Source organism: Saccopteryx leptura, chromosome 3 (genome assembly GCF_036850995.1).
Source record: "Saccopteryx leptura isolate mSacLep1 chromosome 3, mSacLep1_pri_phased_curated, whole genome shotgun sequence".
In the NCBI taxonomy this organism is placed as follows: Eukaryota; Metazoa; Chordata; class Mammalia; order Chiroptera; family Emballonuridae; genus Saccopteryx; species Saccopteryx leptura.
In genome coordinates, this window is record NC_089505.1 from 114182554 (window position 1) to 114203662 (window position 21109).

The 21109-nt window shown below is 54.0% G+C and overlaps 1 protein-coding gene and 1 pseudogene across 1 annotated transcript in view; both read right to left on the bottom strand.

The window, feature by feature from the left end:
• Positions 1-880: 880 nt before the first annotated feature.
• BMP8B (bone morphogenetic protein 8b) overlaps positions 881-21109 on the bottom strand; it is a 33040-nt gene continuing 12811 nt past the window's right edge. The window contains exons 2-7 of the mRNA XM_066375942.1: positions 17754-17943; positions 17218-17366; positions 11422-11616; positions 10639-10718; positions 9979-10089; positions 881-4879 (exon numbers count right to left, since the gene is read on the bottom strand). Coding sequence (XP_066232039.1) covers positions 4730-4879; positions 9979-10089; positions 10639-10718; positions 11422-11616; positions 17218-17366; positions 17754-17943 — 875 coding nt within the window. The 3' untranslated portion in view covers positions 881-4729. The remainder of the gene's footprint in view (positions 4880-9978; positions 10090-10638; positions 10719-11421; positions 11617-17217; positions 17367-17753; positions 17944-21109) is intronic.
• LOC136397245 (succinyl-CoA:3-ketoacid coenzyme A transferase 2, mitochondrial-like) lies at positions 14151-15471 on the bottom strand (annotated as a pseudogene).

Genomic DNA, 21109 nt, shown 5'->3' on the forward strand with positions numbered 1-21109 from the left:
TGGGACGTGGGCCCCATGGCACTGTGGGGTCTTTGCAGCAGCCTGAAGGTCAAAGCTGCTTTCCTCGGACTGCCTGGCTCCCGTATAAGGCGGCCTCTCTCCGTGTTCCCGCCACTGGCTCCAGCACCAGGACTGAAGACATGGAGCTCAGTTTTGCCGATTCATTCCTTCACTGACTCATCATTTAGGGTTGGGCCCTGTCCTGGTACTGACCCTCTGACAGCTACACCATGGGAGAGACCCAGGGTATGGCCGCAGGGTCAGTCCTGTGACTGCTGGAGTTTCCCTTCTGACAGGGTATCTGACCCCAGGCGCTGCAGGCGGGATTGATGGATCTGTCAGTCAGGGCAGCCTCGCAGCAACCTTCCAAGGAAGGGGCTGGGATCTACTTTTCTTAGTGGTGAAAACAGTCTCATAGAGTTCAGGTGACAGAAAACTAGAAAGCCATGTTTTCAAAAAATATTTATTAACAGGGAAATTTTCACCACATAAGAAAGTGGGGGCCCTGGCCGGTTGGGTCAGTGATAGAGCGTCGGCCTGGCGTGCAGAAGTCCCGGGTTTGATTCCCAGCCAGGGCACACAGGAGAAGCGCCCATCTGCTTCTCCACCCCTCCCCCTCTCCTTCCTCTCTGTCTCTCTCTTCCCCTCCCGCAGCCGAGGCTCCATTGGAGCAAAGATGGCCCAGGCGCTGGGGATGGCTCCTTGGCCTCTGCCCCAGGCGCTAGAGTGGCTCTGGTCGCGGCAGAGCGATGCCCCGGACGGGCAGAGCATCGCCCCCTGGTGGGCAGAGCGTTGCCCCCTGGTGGGTGTGCCGGGTGGATCCCGGTCGGGCGCATGCGGGAGTCTGTCTGTCTCCCCATTTCTAGCTCGGAAAAATACAAAAGAAAAAAAAAAGAAAGTGGGAAAAGCATATCCCAAAGTAGTTTAATACAATATACCAATTTTGTAAAAATACCTATAATATGTAAACATCTATATTTATATATATATCCTAGGGGGAAAAACTAGAAATTCACAAAATATTAATAGTGCATTTATCTAAGTCATAGGACTATGGTGACTTAAATTTTACATGTTTTTTTATTTAAACTTCCTTCCAAAACTGAATTATTTTTGTAGTAAATGAAAAACACATTTTAAAGAAAGGTTTAAGTGAGCCCTGACCAGATAGCTCAGTGTTGGTTAGAGCATTTTCCCTATATATGCAGTTTGTGGGTTCAAACCCCAGTCAGGGCACATACAGGAACAGATCAACATTTCTGTCTCTCTCTACCCCCTCCTCTCTCTCTCTGTCAAAAAAAATTCTATTTAAAAACTTTTTTAGAAAAACGGTCAATTGTTTGCACCAGGCCTTTGCATAAGTGGGAAAACCTATGATGGACCAGCCTGTTTAAATTGCTCAGAGGCACTAAGTGGGTGCTGAGCGCCCTCTACAGGACAGTGCAAGCCCCATGTCAGGGAACAGCAGTTTCACAGCCCTGGCCATTGCCAGCAAAACAGCACCGGCCTGGGGCCTTTCAAGCAGGTGAGAATTCAAGTCCTGCCCTCAAAGGATTGCAGTGTGTAGATATTTTATGGAAAAGCAGAGCTCTGAAGCAAATACACCATCACCCACAGGACACATTCTTGGAGGAGGTTTAGTGAACAAGCACGGAAGGGGCCCCAAATTAGCAAATTCATTGTGTAATAATATCAGGTACCAACCAGTTGGTAAGTATTTATAAGCCAGGAATTGTCCTAAATATATATTTATGTACATATCTGATCCTTATAACAGCCAGGCAGGAAAGAGCCAATATCCTGTGGTACAGAGGAGGAAGAACCAGGATTCAAATCTATTTGGTTCCCAAAATCTGCCTTGCTATGCTGCCTCTTTCCTATTTCTAAGGGACTTTTCCAGAACATGTGACTTCCCTACCTCAGTTAGAAGACAGTGAACACTAACATTCTCACAACGTGGTCTCGAGGCCAGATTGCACTGCAAATAGCAAGACTGCCATGCATGTCTCCTTAGCCTGTTTTTCCATGTGTCCTCCCTTCCTGCCAACTGTCACTGAGTTTTCATTGCTGTCAGTGGGTCTGCACTGACCACCCCTATTTATCCTCCTGGTCTGGTGTGACTAGATAAACAAGCTACAGCTTGAGCAGGAGAAAAGGAAATCATGGCATCTGTGCTGTTACCTGTGAGCCTGGGCCACCCACTGCAGCTCCCACGCTTGGCTCAGCAAATAGATAACTCATGGAATAAAATGCATGGGCTTTGTGTTCACAGTTATTTCACTGCTCAGGGCTTTTTCTGTTTGATTTCATTTGGTGATTAGATCTCAGAGGTTAGGTAAGCGATGACTTACTGTTTTCAATTCTGCATGAAAAAGGATTGCAACTCATTCATTCCTGCTGTGCACTTGATTGGTAGGGAAGCTATATTCCATAATATCTACAAACTGTTGAGTGATTTGACAGACATTTCTGGTGCACCCCTACCTATGCCAGACCATTCCTATGTACTAACGGTACCAGGGAAATAAAAAAACTTAGTTGTCAAAATAATTGACTAATTTTAAATTAAATTAAAAGACAATCCTTGATATTGGGAAGACAGAACGGTTACGTAAGTACTAGAATGGCAGATAAGTTCCATGTTATGTGCCAATCATGATGGCCACCTGGTTCATGACTCAGCTTTGTGATGACCACCAGAACTCCAAGTTCAGGATCATGAGGCTGCATCTGGGCTCAGTGCTCAGACAGATTCCCTGACTGAAGGGCTCTCTGGAGATCAGAAAGTCCTCTGCCTTCATGTTAAAGACGGGAAATGAGACCCAGAGGAGGAAACCACCTACAAGTCAGGTCTCCTAACATCTAGCCAAAGCTTAGATCCCAACACTGATAGAGAACTCACTACCTTTAAGACAGTTTGACCTGACCAGCGATGGTGCCATGGACAGAGCACTGACCTGGAACACCAAGGTTGCCGGTTTGAAACCCAAGGTCACCAACTCAAGCTGGTTTGAGCATGGGGTCGCCACTCAACCCTGGGTCACTGGCTTGAGCCCAAAGTTGCTGGCTTGAGCCCAAGGTCACCAGTTCAATCCCCGGTCAAGGCACATATGAGAAGTAATCAATGCACAACTAAGTGGAACAACAAGTTGATGCTTTTCTAATAATAATAGTAAAAAAGACAGTGTGTGCCCAGAGTCTCTTTCTCTGCACTCACTCCCAGAGTCCCTCCCAGGCCCAGGTGTGGGGACTGCTGTCCTCAGGGTACAGAGTGAATCCTAGGTTTGCATGTCCTTGGGCACATGGGACTTACTGCCTCTGTGGGCTGGGATGAGCCCAGGATCTGCTATTAATGACCCAGTATTTCAGGGTTCAGGTAGCTGGACTCTGTCTACCCCTGCAGGTAAATTACAGGTTTAGTAAGTCAGAAATCCAATAAACACTCCAACTGCCTCGGCTGCTCCAAGGAGAGCAGTGGTTTCCGGGAACCTCCCCGCCCAGCGCATCCTAATTACTGCCTGTCACTCCCCTGTGACAGGGGCCTTTTCTTTGGCTCACAGGTCCCAAAAAAACAGGATGGGGCTCCTGGGCACACAGGGTGACACAGACTTTGGTAATCAGCCTGTTTTTGACAACCTATGGATACAACAGGTGCTGACAAGGCCCTGCCCTGGCCCCACACCTGGCCACAGGCTGCCCAATGTTGCAGACGCATTGCTCTGGGTGGAATGGACTGCTCCTTAGCAGAAGATGGCAGTTTTCACCTCACATGCCAACTCTAATATGCTGGCTGTGGCTGTTTGGAGTTCTGTGCTGATCATGCTGAAATTCTATCCAGATTTGAAAAAAAAAAAATCACGGTTGATTATTGATGTCTGCCAAGCAGAAGGGAAAGAAAATTATGTCATCTGTTAGGCACTGTCATCCTCGGCCACCCAATGTATACTTGGCTCAGTAAAAAGATAACTCCCACGGAGCTGAACTCCTGATGGTTCACCATGGTGACAGAGAGATGGGTCAGTGAAACCTCCAAGATTTTTTGTTTCTCCAAAACAAATTTCAATACAACTGCACGTCGTCCCCAGAAAGCAGGGACAGATCAAGGGCAGGAAGACGGAAGGTAAATGCCATTGGCCTTAGACCTAAACCATGTTGTTCATTCAGCTCTTTCTGCAGTCACCCCACGTGTTTCTTTATGGGCAGCAGTTTGGTAATTCAGATCCACAAATACACCACACAGAGGGCAAGTCCAAGTTCCTTAACAGAAGTGCCCAGAAATGCATACTCTCATACCTGGAAAGGGCAGGCACCTGGACGTGGGCCAGACCCTGTCTATATATCCCCAAACCCTGTAAGGGAGAGTGGAGGGCCTCAGGTGGCCATCTTGGGCTCCAGGTGCCTCTCATGGTCATTTCATATCTGCCCACAGCTGGGCCTGCAATGAGCAAGGGAAGGTCCTCAGACAGGACTTTTGTGCCAACCCCAAAAAGCCAGTCAGCATGTGCCACTGGGGGAGAGGGCTAACGCGGGACCCTGCTTGATGACTCAGACCACCTGGACTGGAGGCCAGAATCTATCACAACTTCAGGCAGGGGAGGGGGTAGAGGGGCCTGAAAGGATTCAGCCCTGGCAGGAAGGTGGGAGGGACATGGACGTATTGCTCTCTGACGACTCTCTGTGCCAATCCTGTCGGTGGTTTGGAGGCGCTGCAGAGGCCGGGGGCGGGGTCTCAGTGGCAGCCGCAGGCCTTGACCACCATGTTCCGGTGTTTGCGCAGGATGACGTTGTTGCTGCTGTCGTAGTAGAGCACGGAGGTGGCGCTCAGCTTGGTGGGTGCGCAGCACGCCTTGGGGACTGCATCTGGCTTCATCAAGTGCACCTGGCCAGGGAGGGGTCCGCAGGCAGAGGTGTGAGCACACCGACCTTCCCCCAGGACCCGCGCAGCCGGGCCCCCAGCTGCGGCCTGCCCTGGCCTCCATCCGCGGGCCCCTTCCCTGCTCCATTGACTGCAGCCTGGGCAGGTGTCAGGGGCAAACCTGCCCTCCTTTACCCCTTCCCTGCCGAGGCCCTCAGGGCATAGCCTGGGTACCTGCCTGCTCGCTGCCACACCTACTGCCCTCAGACCTGAGGACCCTGCTGGTCCCCAGCACACAATGCACCTGTGGCAGGTGGCGCAGCCTGAAGCCCCTGCCAGAAGCCTCTGGGGTCCCCTCCACTCCTCCCTCTTCTCTGTGCTTCTGTGACGTCCTTAATCATCTTGTCCATCTTTGTCGTTCATGGTCTGTCTCCCCTCCTGACTGGGACCCCATGGGTGTTCCTGGGACAAGTGGATAAAGCCCAGGGTTCTAGGTTCACCCTTGGGTGTTCAACACCGTTATTTCTCAAAGCACTTTTCATCCCTCACAACAGCTTCTGCGGCAAGGACTGCTCTGGCAGATGAAGAAACTGAGGCACACAGGCCACGTGAGCTGTGGCAGGACTTGGACCCAGGCACAGTGACCCTACTCCCTCCTCCAGAATAGCTTTACCCACCCAAAAGAGCCTGAGTGAGGAGCTGTTTCGGCCTCCATACAAATATTTATCCTGAGACTTGGCAGGATGAGCTGAGTTTACACTGGACTCGTCAGGGCCCCGAACGGACGGGCCCAGAGGCTGCCCCGCACTCTGGGGGCAGAAAAGGACCCTGCCTCTGTCAGTGTGTTTTGGCCGTTTCGAGGGCCCAGGACCGCCCAGCCCTCACGGAGTCTGCAGAGCAGGAGGACCTGGATGAAACCGTCTGATAGGGGGACATGTCCAGCAGCCTGGTCCCTGTTCCCCAATTCCCAGCCTTGTCCCGGAAGCCCCAGCTCTGCGCCAGCCTGCCAGGAGGACTGTCAGCCCGGCACTGGGCTGGCGTGGGGCCCACTGAGAAAGCCGAGGCCTCTGCAGGGATGTCCAGCCAGACTGGGACATGGGGACCACTGCTCCCTAACTTCCCAGCCTCCATGTGTGGTGTCTGGCCTCGGCATGCACAGGCCTACGTGAAAGAAACCCGGCAACGCCGCCCTGGTGTGCCAGCCACGGGGGCTTTAAGTGGCTGGAAATCAGCGAGAGCCTTTCCTGACTTGGGACCCTGGAGAGAGATGTCAGGCACCTCAGGGATAACCCTAATCCCCTAGACCAGAGCTTTATGAGATCAGCGACAGAAAGAGAAGCTGCCTCTTATTTCATCTCCATCAGACAGATGGATTTGTGTCTAATGCGCCATTCCATTCAATTCATTTTTGCGCTACTAGGAGACCAGATCAGAGATTCTGTTACTTTGGGTATAAATTGTGCATCTGTGGGCCTCAGTTTCCTACTCTGCTACAAAGTATAATGATACTTTTCTCATTTCCAATACAAATATATCTCTCACACAAGCCTTGTGGTTGCCATGCCAGGACCAGGAACACAGAAATGTCCCAAACATGGTCCCTGCCCCATCCTCGGTGGGTAGGAAAAGGGGAACAGGGGGAACACTCCAACAGACCACCAGGACCCACAGGAGTGGCACAGCAATCACAGCAGTCCCTCAGCGCTGCAGGAGCACGAGTGGCACCATCTCTGGGAGGGAAGGGCCTCAGGCGAGTCATGCAGGGTAGTCAGCAGTTGGCTGGTCCCAGGGCAGAGGAGGAGGCTGGCCAGTGGAAAGGCAAGTGCAAAGAAAGGAAGACAGGGAGGTGGGAAACCCCCAGCCCATGCTGGCGCTGAGCGTGCGCAGGGCAGCGAGGGCAATGGGATGTGTGCTGGGGGTGTTGGCGGGGTCAGCAGCGTGGCTAATGGGGGGCCCCAGTCCCAGGCTGAGGACTCCTGGAGATAATGGGAAGTGAAGGAAAGCGCCTCAACCGAGAACAAGGTCAGATTTGAAGGGTGAGCCTGAAGGGACACCTTCCTTCCTTCCCTCCTTCCTTCCCTCCCTCCCTCCCTCCCTCCCTCCCTCCCTCCCTCCCTCCTTCCTTCCTTCCTTCCTTCCTTCCTTCCTTCCTTCCCTCCTTCCCTCCTTCCCTCCCTTCCTCCCTCCCTCCCTTCCTTCTTTCCTTCCTCCCTCCCTCCCCTCTCTCTCTTTCCTCTCTTTCCTCTCTTTCTTTCTTTCTTTCTCTCTCTCTCTTTTTCTTTTTCTTTCTTTCTTTCTCTTTCTCTCTTTCTCTTTCTCTCTCTCTCTCTTTCGCTCTCTCTCTCTCCCTCTCTCCCTCCCTCCCTCCCTCCTTCCCTCCCTCCCTCCTTTCTTTCTCCTTCCTTCCTCCCTTCCTTCCTTCCTTCCTTCCTTCCTTCCTTCCTCTCTCTCTCTTTCCTTTTTCTTTCTTTTTTTCTTTCTTCCTTCCTCTCTCTCTCTCTTTCTTTCCTTTTTCTTTAAGGTTTTATTTAGAGGAGAGGGTGGGGGGAGCAAGAAGTATAGCTGCTTCACTTTAGTTGTTCATTGCTTGATTGTTGCTTGCCGTATGTGCCTTGACCAGACAAGCCGAGGGTTTTGAACCGGCAACCTCAGCATTCCAGGTTGAGGCTTTATCCACTGCGCCACAGGCCAGGCAGCACTTTCCTTCTCTAGGACCCTGGATGCGCTGAGGTCCTCCCACATCACCACCCAGCCTCCCTGCCTTCCCTCTTTCTTCTCAGGCCTCTCCACGAGGGAGGCCTGTCCTCACGGCCTCTTCTCTCTGGTGCCTGCACCTTCCCAAAGAAGCTCATCTGTTCTAAAGACTCAAAAAACAGCCACACTAGCTACATCTCTCAGTTCAGAGCTCCAGCCTGGCCTCCTCTGAACTCAACTCTGGGATCCAGCCACCTGCCCAACTTGGCCACATGGGTTCTCATCGAGCTTCAAGCATGTGCTGGCAAAAGCAGATGACTGATTCCCCCAATCTCCTCCCACCCCAAAAAACTTCTGCCCCACAGGTCACCCCCCAGGTCAGAGCCCTTGCCTGGAGGCCCCTGGTTCCTCCCTTTCTCCCTCCTGACCCGATCCTGAGAGCCACCTTACCTCCCCCATCTGTAGGGCCTCAGCTACTTCTCACTACCCGTCAGCCACCCTGGTCCTCTTGTCAGGTGGCTGCAGCAGCTTCCTCACTGTCTCCTGGCACCTTCCACCCTCCATCCAAGTTCAGCCTCCCACCAAGTCAGAGAGCGGCTTCTAGAGAGTCAGTCAGATCATGGCACTGCCTCCCTAAAACCTAGCGATGTCTTCTCAGTTTACCTGGGATTGAATCCACCCACTTGCCACATTACCTGGGACCCCAAGGCCTTATATTAGGGACCCCTGCTCACCCAACATCACCTCCCTGGGCCCTCCTTTGCTTCTCTCCAGCCCCGTCTCCCTGTGGACCCTGAGCCCACCCGGCTGCTCCTGTCCTGGGGCCTGTGCACTCGCCCCCCCCTGAAAAGACCATTCTCCTCGTGCAGAGGCCTAGTCTTCCCTCCTCACAGGTCCCACTGTCCTGGCTGGTCTCTGGCAGCCGCCCCCTCTCCCCAGGAGGGCAGCTGCTGCCCTGTTTGCACCCACGACAGCCTGAGCGCTCACTCCTGCTGACCAACAGTGGGGACCAAGGGCCTGCACAGAGGTGGGGAGGTGGGAGGGTAGCTCTGGAGGTGCAAGTGCAGTTGTCCCCCCACAGGCCTCCCAGGGCCTGGGAGACGCACATCCATGAAGGATGGGAGGCCTGGGTGGCCATCACACAGAGCCTGTCACCCCGAGTTTCACCAAGATAGGGAGCCCTCAGGGTCCAGCAAATCCCAACTGACGTTGAGAAAGTAGGCGTTACAGATCAAAGCAGCTTCCCCTACATTTACTCTCACCCTAAGGAACCCCCTTGACAGCCTCTTGTTAGGTAAACGTAAGGCTCGAGCATGTTACGAACTCGGAGTCTCAGTTAACGTTCTAGAAAGAAGTCTACACACACATACCCACAAACCATTTAAAACACAGCAATAATTGGCCCTGGCCAGTTGGCTCAGTAGTAGAGGTAGAGTATCAGCCTGGCGTGTGTATGTCCTGGGTTCAATTCCCAGTCAGGAGACACAGGGGAAGAGCCCATCTGCTTCTCCATCTCCCCTCTCCACCCCTACCCTGGCTTCTCTCACTCTCTTCTCCTCCTGCAGCCATGGCTCAACTGGAGCAGGTTGGCCCCAGATGCTGAGGCTGACTCCATGGCCTCCACCTCAGGCACTAAGAAGAGCTTAGCTGCTGAGCAACAGAGCAACACCCCAGATGAGCAGAGCATTGCCTCCTATTGGGCTTGTTGGGTGGATCCTGGTCAGGGCACATGCAAGAGTCTGTCTCTCTGCCTCACCTCCTCTCATTGAATTAAAAAAAAAACACAAAAAACCATAGCAATCCTCAGTAATGACTATATTCCTCATAGAAACTACTTTTTGGCATTGGCATTCAAGTGGCCCCAAACATTGCACATCATATGCCACACCATCTGCAGACACACGAAAGCTAGGAGGACCAGGAGAAAGAGCCAGCAGGAAGTAAATGGAAGGGGAGCCCAATCTCAGAGAAGCCCTGTCCACAAGGGCACACAGGTGGCTCTCCTCGCACTCTCCGTGACTGGGTTGGGTGAACACACACGCCTCTCACCCTATGCACATGTGTCACAAGAGGTTGAACAATCCAGTGCACATGCATGCATGTGTTCAGAGCATGCAAATGTTCTGTTTGTGCATGTGACCACAGCAGGCTGCCTTTATGAGTCTGGGCCCCACTACATCCCTGCATGTCCCCACATGCATGTGTGCACAGATGTGTGTGTACCAGCAGTGAGTACATACACAGCATACCACACAGGGACCAGCATCTGTACAGGTGTGGGAATTTAACTACACATGCACGAAGCCAAGGTTCCAGGTGGAGAAACCTCCCTGAGACCCGAGCAAGTTCCCAATTCACCTCCTGCAGTCCCAGCCCCTCTCTCCAGCGCACCCTCCCCCAGGGTCTGGGCAGGACAGGTTGGTACTGACCAGGGACTGCAGGATGGCGTGGTTGGTGGCGTTCATGCAGGAGTCCAGCGGGAAGGAGCACTCCCCCTCACAGTAATAGGCTGAGTAGCCCTGGGGGGCGATGACCCAATCCTGGTGGGAGAATGGGAGAGGATGAGTCCCACCCATGTGGCTCCTCTCAAGCCCCTCCACCCAGCACCTGTCACAGAGGATTCAGGGCTTCCCCTCACCCACCCTCAGCCTCAGAGACCTCTCAACCTACCCTCAGGCCCCTCCAGGAGCACACCCCCATCCCAAGACCCTCAGCAAACAGGACTGTCCCCATCACGTGCCATCAGCACTCGGCATCATCCTCCCAGACTGTCCCTCACGCCCTGTCTCCTGAGGCTGCCGTCACAGCGAAGGCACAGAGGCACTGCCACTCTGGCCTCAGTTTCCTTACTGTAGCTCTGACATTTCATGGCTCAGGATTCATATTATCTCTGTTTTCATAGGTTTTACCAAAAAAGCATTTCTTCACTATAAAAGTAACACATTCTCCTTTTAGAAAACTTAAAAAACATGAAAAAAAAATAATACATGAGAAAATAAAATTCCTCAATTCTACCTCCTCCTGGAGATACACTTATGATCTTCAGGTGAGGATGTCATTTACAAAAGGAGGGGAAGAGTAGAAATTACCAGCCAGCCAAGGTCCTGGAAGCTGACGTAGAGCTCGTGGCGACGGCAAACCTGCCGACCATGGGAGCCGTGGACGTCATCTGCAGGGCACAGATGGTGCAAGGTCTTTTCTGGGGTCCTGCTTTGTGCAGCTACCACTGGGCTCCCAGGGTGGGGGATGCCCTGATGGACACATTTGTGGAATAAATGATGGGAAACTAAACCATCTGGTCTCATGAAGCCCATCCCTCAGCTCTGCCATAAACAGCCCAGGGGACCTTTCTGCCTCCTGAGACCCCTGCTGCCCTCACCCCACCTGTCCCGCCGCACCCACTCCACAGGGTCCAGTGGCTCCCACTGAGGCCAGCCAGACAGCCGACTCCCAGGAAGGGAAGGGAGGCACATGGTTGGGTCAGGCCCATCTGATCCTGAGGGGCTGACCGGTGGGGAGACCTCCGCCTAAACAACCGTGCACCCCGCAGGGCGCCTGGGAGAGAACCGAGGGCCCCAGCGGGCGGCGCTGCCCGGAGGAAGGGCACCTGGTTTGGACGGAGACTTCTGGGAAGGCCTGGTGGCCTGGTGAGGCAGGGGCCTGCAGAGAAGGGACTTCCCGGCGGCAGGGAGGCCTGAGGGACAGTGCCGTGGCCGGCCCACAGTGGGCCTGGGCAAAGGAGGGCGTGAGGAAAGGTAGCTGGAGGGTGGCCATTGGCTTGAACCCTCCTGAGGGCAGGGAGATTCTGTCGCCGCCACTGGTTCTCAGCCAGAAGCCTGCGGGGCTCAGCCCAGACTGTCCCCGGCGCTCACCAAAGATCCCCGGGAGCTTGTTCGGCTGCGGCAGCTCGTTGGTTTTTTTTGGCAGCCTCCTCCTCAGGGGCCTCACTGCCCGAGGGACTCGGATGGGGCTGGGGCTCGCCCTGAAAAAGGTGACCATGAAAGGCTGTTTGGAGTTCGATGCCCGTTGCCCCAGCAGCCCGGCCAGGCCCGGATCCACGCTGTGCCCTGAGACAGAGAGAGGAAAGGGGGTGGTCACTGGAGGGCAGTGGCTCTGCACGTGGACACGGCAGGGCCTGGGTGGGACCAGGAGCATAAAAGCTGAGGACTGAGGGGACCCACTGTGCCTCGGTTTCCTCATCTGAAGACCAGAGTCCCAAGTCCAGTTCCAGCCCCCAGCAGGCAGGTCTGAAGGAGATTGTGGGAGGAGGGCCTCGTGAACCACAGGGTCAGCAGTAGTGACGGTCGTGTACACGGCCATTCGTGAAGCTCTTACAGGACTCGGTGTCATTTCACACTGATGGTTTCGCTCATCTTTATAGTAATCCTGGACCTCACATGTCACGGAGAACCTTCAGTCACTCCGTGATACCCCAGAGCCACACGGCCAGGGACCCACCTTGGTCTGAGGACTCCTAGGCCTGAGGTGTACCTTCCCCCCATATTTCTGGGGGTGTCAATGTAGGACTGATGACACCCAGCTGACCGGAGCAGCTTCCAGGGTGCAGTGCCCAACAGCAGGGCACCCGCTGTTTCCTGATGCCCCAGACACCAGGCTCAGTGGGGCAGAGACACTGGACCCAAGTCCCGGAGCCCGGGTTTAACCCTCGTCGGTCTAATTCCAGAGCCCAAGTCCTTATCCACAAGGCCCGGTTAGTGGCTAAAGAAAAGAGAGGGCTGCGGGCAGGGACACGATGGGGCCTCAGCCCTCGGAAGAGTGAGGTCTATAAAAATGGCATTTCACCCGCAGCCGCTTAAAGACCGAGGCCACCGTGAAAAACAGTCATTAGCCCTGCAGATGTAGGCTCCACCAAGGAAACGCTTCCTGGACTCTGTATTCCCAAATGACCTCTTGATGTTTTAATTGTCAAAGCAATATAATGACAAGTGTAAAGAGACTTGAGGAAAAAATATCACTATTACCATAATTTACTTAGAGATTAGCTTATCATTAGACGTGTAGGTTACTTTTTGGCTTTCATTATAAAGAAGAAAATGAGAAAGAACCTCTTCATTTTCTTTTCCTGTGGAATTTTTATCCTAAACAACAGGAGCGTGATTACTCACCCATTTTGAGAGGGAGAGAAAAAAGAGGGAGAGAGATGAGAAGCATCAACTCATAGTTGCGGCACTTTTTTTAGTTGTTCATTAATTGCTTCTCATTCGTGCCTTGACTGGGGGGCTCAAGCCGAGCCAGTGACCCCTTGTTCAAGCCAGTGACCTTGGGCTTCAAGCCAGTTACCTTTTCGCTTAAGCCAGTGACTATGGGATCATGTGGGTGATCCCATGCTCAAATCAATAGCCTCAAGGTTTCAAACCTGGGACTTCAGCATCCAAGGTCAACACCCTATACACTGTGCCCCCACTGATGAGGCTCATTTTTCCGTTTCTTAAAACACAGGGCCAACTCTTACCCTTCTGCCTACATTTCCTCAATGTTGCAACACTGATTCACACACATACATGCACACATCTGTTCATAAACACACACATGCATTATATATACAGGGTACATATGTCCACATATGTAGGTAAATATATATATTTCTTCCATTAGCAGGTCTACTGTGATTCTCCATTACCCACTCCAGGTCAAAGACATTGCCTGCCCCACCCACAGTCCTGCTCAAAGGGCAGCTTTAAACAGCTGAGTTTTAGACCTGAGTCCATGAGCCTTAGTGAACTGAACAACTAATTAATTCTGCAACTAACCTTTGACCTATGACATCACTGCCACAAACAAGGCGCTGGGCCCATCAGAGGCTCCATGCAGGACTGAACCCACTAAGACAGGAGGGTGTAGCTGCAGGAGCTGTCGCTGGAAGGAGCCCAGACAGAGCCATTCGGTGGAGTTTGGGTCATGGCAAGTCCCAGCCATGAGGAAGCAGCAGAACCACGAAGACACACAGATGTGGACGGGGGGAGGCCAGTGAGGCGAGGGTGCGGAGGCAACAGTGGGGACAGGAGCGGACGGGGGGGGGGCAGTGAGGCGAGGGTGCGGAGGCAACAGTGGGGACAGGAGCGGACGGGGGGGGGCAGTGAGGCGAGGGTGAGGAGGCAACAGTGGGGACAGGAGCGGACGGGGGGGGGCCAGTGAGGCGAGGGTGAGGAGGCAACAGTGGGGACAGGAGCGGACGGGGGGCTGTCGTCAGCACGGCGCTGGAGCGGAGCTCCGTGGCCTGACTGACACATGACGGCCGTGGGCCCAGGCAGCCCTCCAGGCCTGTGGGTGCTGCTGCCACTGTGGGGTTAGGGCGACTCATTGTGCCCCTGAGGCTATGTTCACTGTTTGCTTTTCTTTGGGCAACTGTCTGTTCAAGGATTTTATTGGGGTTTCCTGGGCTCAGAGAAAATGACATAGTGAATCAGTTAGGCAACAAGTCCTCCCAGCATGCCACTGAGGCAGGCCTCTGTGGGGTACTAGGTCCTGACTGAGGGTCCTGAAGTAGCTGATCCTAGGTTCCCATTTTACAGAAGCAGAAACTAAGGCCCTAAGGTTAAAATGAAAAACACAGCCTCTATGAGCAAGGTCTCCTTCCCAGCTAGGCTGTCACCTGCTGCATAGGTCTGACATTGGGTAAGATGGCAAAGGTGCTCCTGTGCTCTCTTTGATGTCCTCCATGGTCAGGCCTTCCCAGAGCTCGATCAGCATCGGTCCTTTCTTCTTGTGCATGTTAAACCCGGCCTCTTCTCTGCGGGTTCGGTCCACACACCACTTCCCAGTTGGGGCACTGTGCATTTCTCTAAGATTTTGGGCGCGCTGGCCTTGGTGCAGTGCTCCATGGCGATCACTCTTCTGGTCTTGATATCGGACAACAAATCCATCACACCCTCCCCATTCCCTTCTCCTTCTTCCCAGCGATCATCCAGTTAGCCAGAAACCTGCATGGCTCCTAGATGATTAGGTGGATGAGCCCCCTTCGATCATGGCCAATGAGTCGTTGCTGGCAAATGAGTCATAGCCCCTGGGAAGAATGGTGACTGTATGCTGGCCCGCATTGATGAGATCTGTATCCACCTCCTCTTTTAATGGAAATGGACCCAAGCCTAGGCTTCCATTTTCACTGTGACGATGAACAGATACATTGAGACTGGTACAGTTACTGGCCAGAAGAGAGATGTCTATGCCCAAATTGGCATACCTGCCATCCTCAAATTCAAGAGCTGCCTGTTTGATGATTCATGCCCTTATGTCATCTGCAGACTTGGCTTTTCCATCTTCCTCTTTCTGGATTGTTTTTTGTTGTGTGTGTGTCTGTCTGTGTGTGTGTGTGTTTTTTAAGTGAGAGGAGGAGAGATAGTGAGGCAGACTCCCGTATGTGCCCTGACCAAGATCCAAACAACAATCCTCATATAGGGCCAATGCTAGAATCAACTGAACCATCCTCAGCACCTAAAGCTGACACTTGGACCAACCAAGCTAACCTCAGCACCTGGGGCTGATGCTCAAGCTAGTTAAGCCACTGGCTGCAGGAGGGGAAGAGAAAAGAAGGGGGAGAGGAAGGTGGAGAGAAGCAGATGATCCTGTCTCATGTGCCGTGACTGGGGATTGCATTCAGGACATCCATATGCTGAGCCTACACTCTATTCACTGAGCCAACTGGCCAAGGCCTCTTTCTGGATGTTAACTACCGTCAAGTCCTTTACATGGGTCTTGAGCAGCGCCTTTATCAGGTTCTCAGGAATTCCACAGAGCCTGAAGCCTCTGACTGTGATCTTTGCCCCTTCAAGATGGCCTTCATAGCCGCCACAGGACGCGTGTAGAACATGGTGCCGGCACAACTCCTGCTGGTGCAGATGCTGTCCTTGCCTCGTGGGTATGCAGCACCCAGGCGATGCCAACAGGAGCCGCAGAGCAGCCATCGTCAGATGCTGCTCCAGGACCTGCCTGGAATGGGCCCTGCCAGGGACAGCTGCCTGCCATGTGCACCCCAGACCGAGCGTCACAGGGCAGGGAGGGCACCGTGGCGATGCACTGGCCCACATGTGCCCCCACACCACCTGGCCTCCATTGCCACATGAGGGGCACTGAAGGCACTGAGCCTCCTGGCCCCAGGAACTGCAGACAGCAGAGGAACCTGGCCCAGGAATGTCTGCCCTGACGGGGAGGGAGCTGGGTCTGCACCGACAGTCTGGTCCAGTGCGCAGAGGCCTGTGGGCACCACTAGGGGAAGGCTCAGTCACAGGTCCCCTTGGGCTCCAATGCTGTGAGCTTCCTCCCCAGGTGGCCTGCTCCAGTTCCAAGCTTATAAATCACTTTTACGTTTCAGTGGTTCCCACACCTGTCTCCCCAGCAGGCACCTGTCCTGGAATGACATTTTTATGGACGTCCGCCAGGGCAATCAATGATAACAAGGCCCAGCAAGAACTCCTCATTTCCTACCTCAATCCTGCCCCTTCTCCATTCTTCCCCAACGCAGGTAAAGAAGAAATATGTATTAAAAAAAAATCCACTTGCACACCAAGAACAGACTGATGACGTCAGAGGGGAGGGGACTGGAGGACCAGGTGCAAAAGGTGAAGGGACAGAATAGTCACAGGATGTGAAGGACAGCACAGGGACGAGAATCAATAACGGTGCAATAACCGTGTATGGTGTCAGGTGGGTGCTGGAAATGCTGGGGAACACTGTCAAATGTGTGATTGTCTAACCACTGTGGTACGTTTGTCACAACTAATGAACCAATACTTGTATCTTCCTCTTAACAGCACATTTATTCAGATTTCACTAGTTTTCCCCACTGTCCTCTTCTCTCCCAGGACCCCACCCAGGACCCCACCCAGGACCCCACAGGGCACTGAGTCATCACAGCTCCTCACGCCCCTCTGGGCTGTGACGGTTCCTCCAGTGCCCTTGTTTCTGATGACCTCGACAGTCTGGGGAGGTGCTTGTCAGGCACGCTGGGGGCTGTCCTTCAGTTTGGGTTTGGTCGTGTTTTTCTCACAGTTACACAGGGGTTAAGGGTTTTGGGAAAGGACGGAGGAGAAATGTCCTTCTCGTTCCCTCACGTTCAGGGGACACAGGAACACTGAGTTATTCACAGGAACCCTGATCTCCTGGCTGAGGTCATGCTGGTCGGCTTTCTCCACCATCAAGTGACCTCCCCTCGCTACCACTGTCTGGGAAGCAGGTCACTCAGGGTGGCCCACACTGAAGGGCGGGGAGGGATCCCACACCTCCGCGAGGGGTCGTCTATAGAAACCTGGATCAGATCCTGCCATTCTCCCCTGTTACTAAATTCAAGAAGCTCCTAACAACTCCAGCATCTCACCCTGGTTTTCCGTAATTCCGAATGCCCCCTGCCCGCCTCTCCCACTCTCCTGTCCTTCCATCCTCTCCCTGAACCGCTCTGCTCCAGCCATGGCGGCCCCTTGATGTAGCCACACGCCAATCCGGGCTTTCTATCCCCACTGCCTGGGACAGAGGAGGCTCTGCCCCCAAACACCCGGGGAATGAGTGAATGCACTCCTCCTACAGAGGAGAAAACAGAGGCCCAGAGGGTGAGTCGCCTGCCAAGGCTGCAGTTAGGAAGCTGCAGAGCTGGGATGCACCCAGACCTCTCTGGTCAGAGCCCCAGGAGAAGGTTCTCTGCTGGACCCGAGTCTTACCGTCCTCTGTTTCCACATAGAGGCGGAGTCCCAGGTCCTTGTTACGGTTCAGCAGCCAGCGGTCACTGGCTGCTGTCACATCCAACACCAGCCAGCCCTCGTCCTCAGCTCGGAGCGTCTGAAGATCCAAAAAGAACAAGTCAGACTCCCTGTGGATACGAAAGAACAATTAACCGAAGCCGCACAGCTGCCTCCGTGTTTCCAGCGCCCACCTGGGGGACCACTCGTAGGGCATCGACCCTCCTGGCTGTCGCTGGGCGCCTAACTGCCTTATCTCGTGGTATCTGCCACAGAGTGGTGCTACTGCGCCTGTGCACAGATGGGGAAACTGAGGCATGGGACTCAGTGACCTATCCAAGGTCCCACAGCCAGGACAGCAGGGAGGGGACTTGAAGTCAGGGTGACAGGGCCGTGGGCCAAGCATTCTTAGTCTCTGAAGGTGTGCTCCCAGGAGGCTCCCCATCTGTCCTCTGGGAAATGCACCGTCCAGGGCTGGGCCAGAGGCTTGACCAGGAGGCGGGGTGTGGGGCAAGCACCTGTTGGCCTGCTCCCTGACCACCTCGAACATGCTGACGTGGAGGGTCCTGTTGAGCGGGTGGGTGCTGGGCAGCTTGTAAATCCGGAACTCAGCGGCTGTTACCGCCTCCCCCGCCGGGATCTGGGTCAGGTCAAAGCGGAACTCCTTCCAGTGGGGCTCCTGGTGGCCCAGGGCGCGGTCGAGCTCCACTGCAAGACAGAGCGGGCTGGCGTTCACTCCCGGTCCTGGCCCGGGCTGCAGGGTGGCAGCGCCCGGTGGGAGCCAGGGCCTGGGCAGCCTGGGGAGAGGCACCTCCTCCTTGGGGCCTGGGCTTGCCCATAGGCTCTGCCCGAGGGTTGAGAGGGACCCCTGAGCCCCGCAGTGAGGAGCCCAGAAAAGTGCCTGACACACAGCGGAGCCAACAAAGGCAGCTTCCATTTCTGGCCCCCGAACCTCACACCAGCAGGTCCTGGCTCAGCCCCTGGGGCTCTGGGACCCACATGGGAGGCAGAGAGGACAGGTCACTGCTCTGGAGAGACGAACTTCAGACCCAAGGCAGAAAAGGCCCCGTGGTGGGCAGGGACATGACTAGTGCACCTCACAGTCTACTGACATGTGTGGTGGGACGAGGGGAACAGTGAGCGCTCACAGCTGACGCTGGAGCTGGGTCTTGAGGGGTGACAGTGAGTCTACCACGAGGTCATGGGAAAAGGACACGGCAGAGGAAGAGACCTGCGTGGACAAAGGCCTAGAGCTGAGGGACTGGCGGCACAGGCAGGGAAATAGCCATGAAACAGCAGAGGGCGAAAGGATGACAGGTTCCTTCCTGGAACAAGGTGAAGGAGGAGGGAGGGCCGGAAGAGACATGGAAAGGAACAAGAAGTAGCAAGGGAGGAGTGATCACTCCTGGAGAGGCCCAGTCAAGTGCTGGGAAGTCGGAGGTCCCACAGTGTGATGGGATCTGAGCAGGCTTCCTGGAGGAGGTGACATCTGAACTGGCCTGAAGGATGGGTTGGAATCATTGTAGGTGGAGAGGTGACAGAGAGGGCAGTCTCGGCAGAGAGCACATGAAATGCACAGGTTGAGTGGGGCAAGGCCATCCTCAGATTAGCCTTGGAGCATGAGCTGTGCCCCTAGCCAGTGGGGGTGCAGGGTTCTGAGCAGCAGGGGAGCAGGTGATTGGCATGGAGTGGAAGCTGTGTGTGGAGATGGGGGTAAAGCACAGGCTGGAGGGGGACCCGAGGTAGCTCAGTTGCGGGGGCTGGTCCAACACTTAGGCCAAGAGGCCTTGGGTGCGGAATAAATCCCACATCTCCCCAGCTGCCGGAAATGCCCGGGACGGTATATTTAGGACCGTCTCACTTTAGCCTTCTGTCACTTCCAAACACTAAAAATCTGTGTTTCCGGAAAGCAGAGGCGGGAGCCGCCCAACACCTTCCCTCAAACCCAACACTGAGATTTTAATTACATGTTTGTGAGTCTTTTTAAAAATTCCCTCTCTGGCTACTGGGCTCAGTGACCACAAGTCACCAGGCTGGTGGTGGAGGTGGATGTGGGGAGCACTTCCTGTCCTCGTGGTGTGAACCTGGTCCAGTGATGGACGGGCGAACAGCTGTGCTGGGTGGGGCCGGCGGGCACACATGTTTGGGTAGGAGATGAGTGTTTCATCCCCAGACTGAGGCAGAGAGGAAATAGAATGTCCATTATCAGAAAGGGCACTGGATATGCAGTAAATGCCCTCTGGGGGCATTTCAGACACAGGGTGGCATCAGGGTCCGCCCACACAGGCAGAGAGCATGGCGGGCAGGGTTCTGGACAGACACACTCACACACACACAACTCTGGTGACAATCCATGTGGATTCAGGGACCACACAGACCACCTCCTTTATGAGGCTGTGTGAGAATCCCCGCTCTGCAGGATGACAGGTCCAGACTGTTGGCTGTCACAGGGTATGGCACAGAGAGTGAAGGAGTGCCATCTCTCATACCCTTCATCACACTCTCAAAGCATCGTTATGTGTATCTGTCCCCAGGTACCGGAAGGTGACAGGTGGGTTATCGGGGCTCCCTGGGAATTTCTATCTGCAGGCCTGATGCTGATTCGTGTTGGATCCGGGGACTGAGGGAACAACCCACAAACTGGCCAGCTCCACGCAGGTACCAAGCCGTGTGGCCTCCCTCCCTTCTGGGTCAAGAGCGCCTTGCTCACCTGAACTGACTCGAGTTCCAAACTTCCATCCTGTGTATTTTGGGGGGTTTTGGGTTTTTTTTGTATTTTTCTGAAGTGAGAAGTGGGGAGGCAGAGAGATAGACTCCCACATGTGCCCGACCAGGATCCATCTGGCATGCCCATCAGGGGACGATGCTCCGCCCATCCGGGGCATTGCTCTGTTGCAACCACAGCCATTCTAGCACCTGAGGCAGAGGCCACAGAGCCATCCTCAGCACCCGGGCCAACTTTGCTCCAAGGGAGCCTTGGCTGCGGAAGGGGAAGAGAGAGATAGAGAGAAAGGAGAGGGGGAGGGGTGGAGAAGCAGATGGGCACTTCTCCTGTGTGCCCTGGCCGGGAATCAAATGCAGGACTTCCACACGCTGGGCCAATGCTCTATCTACCACTGAGCTAGCTGTCCAGGGCCTCCATCCTATGTGTTTTGATAAAACTACCCAGTTGCTCCACAGCCCTGGCTGTACCATGCAATCACCAGACAGTGGGGAACTTTTATAAAATAATTTTCATTAATTGGTGAAATTTCCTATAGTGTGGAACTAGGTACAAAGAGTAACTCGTGGCCCTGGCCAGTTAGCTCATTCAATTAGAGCAGTGTCTCGAAACAACAAGGTTGCAGGTTCAATACCCAATCAGGGCAGAAATGAGCCTCTCTATTTCCTCCTTGTCAACTGTGCAGCTCAAGCCTGCTTTAGCCAGTGAGGCAGCATCAGCAGCATGGAGTGCTCTGGCCAGTGGTCACTGCAGGCCTGACCTTGCACCAACCAGGCATGTACTAACCCTCTTGGCTTCATCTTCTCCTCTGTGAAATGTGAAGAAAGGCATGTACTAACTAACCCTCTTGGCTTCATCTCCTCCTCTGTTAATGTGAAGAAAGATACTGCCCAGTTTACCTCGTGGGCTATGAAAGGGCTTTGTAAACAGACTATGCGCTGGGCGGGCTGGCCATTCAACAGGAATTTAGGATGAACCTGCCTCGCAATCTCCTGACTTTGTCCCAAGACGTGAAGTCGTCAGGAAGCCATGTCAGAAATTTGAAGGCCAGGGGGTGAAGGGAAGGGTGAAGGTGAAGAATGGTGTTTTTCTAAATTACTGTACACATTTGCTCATTTATTTATTCTAATATATCAAGTTCAATTTATCAAC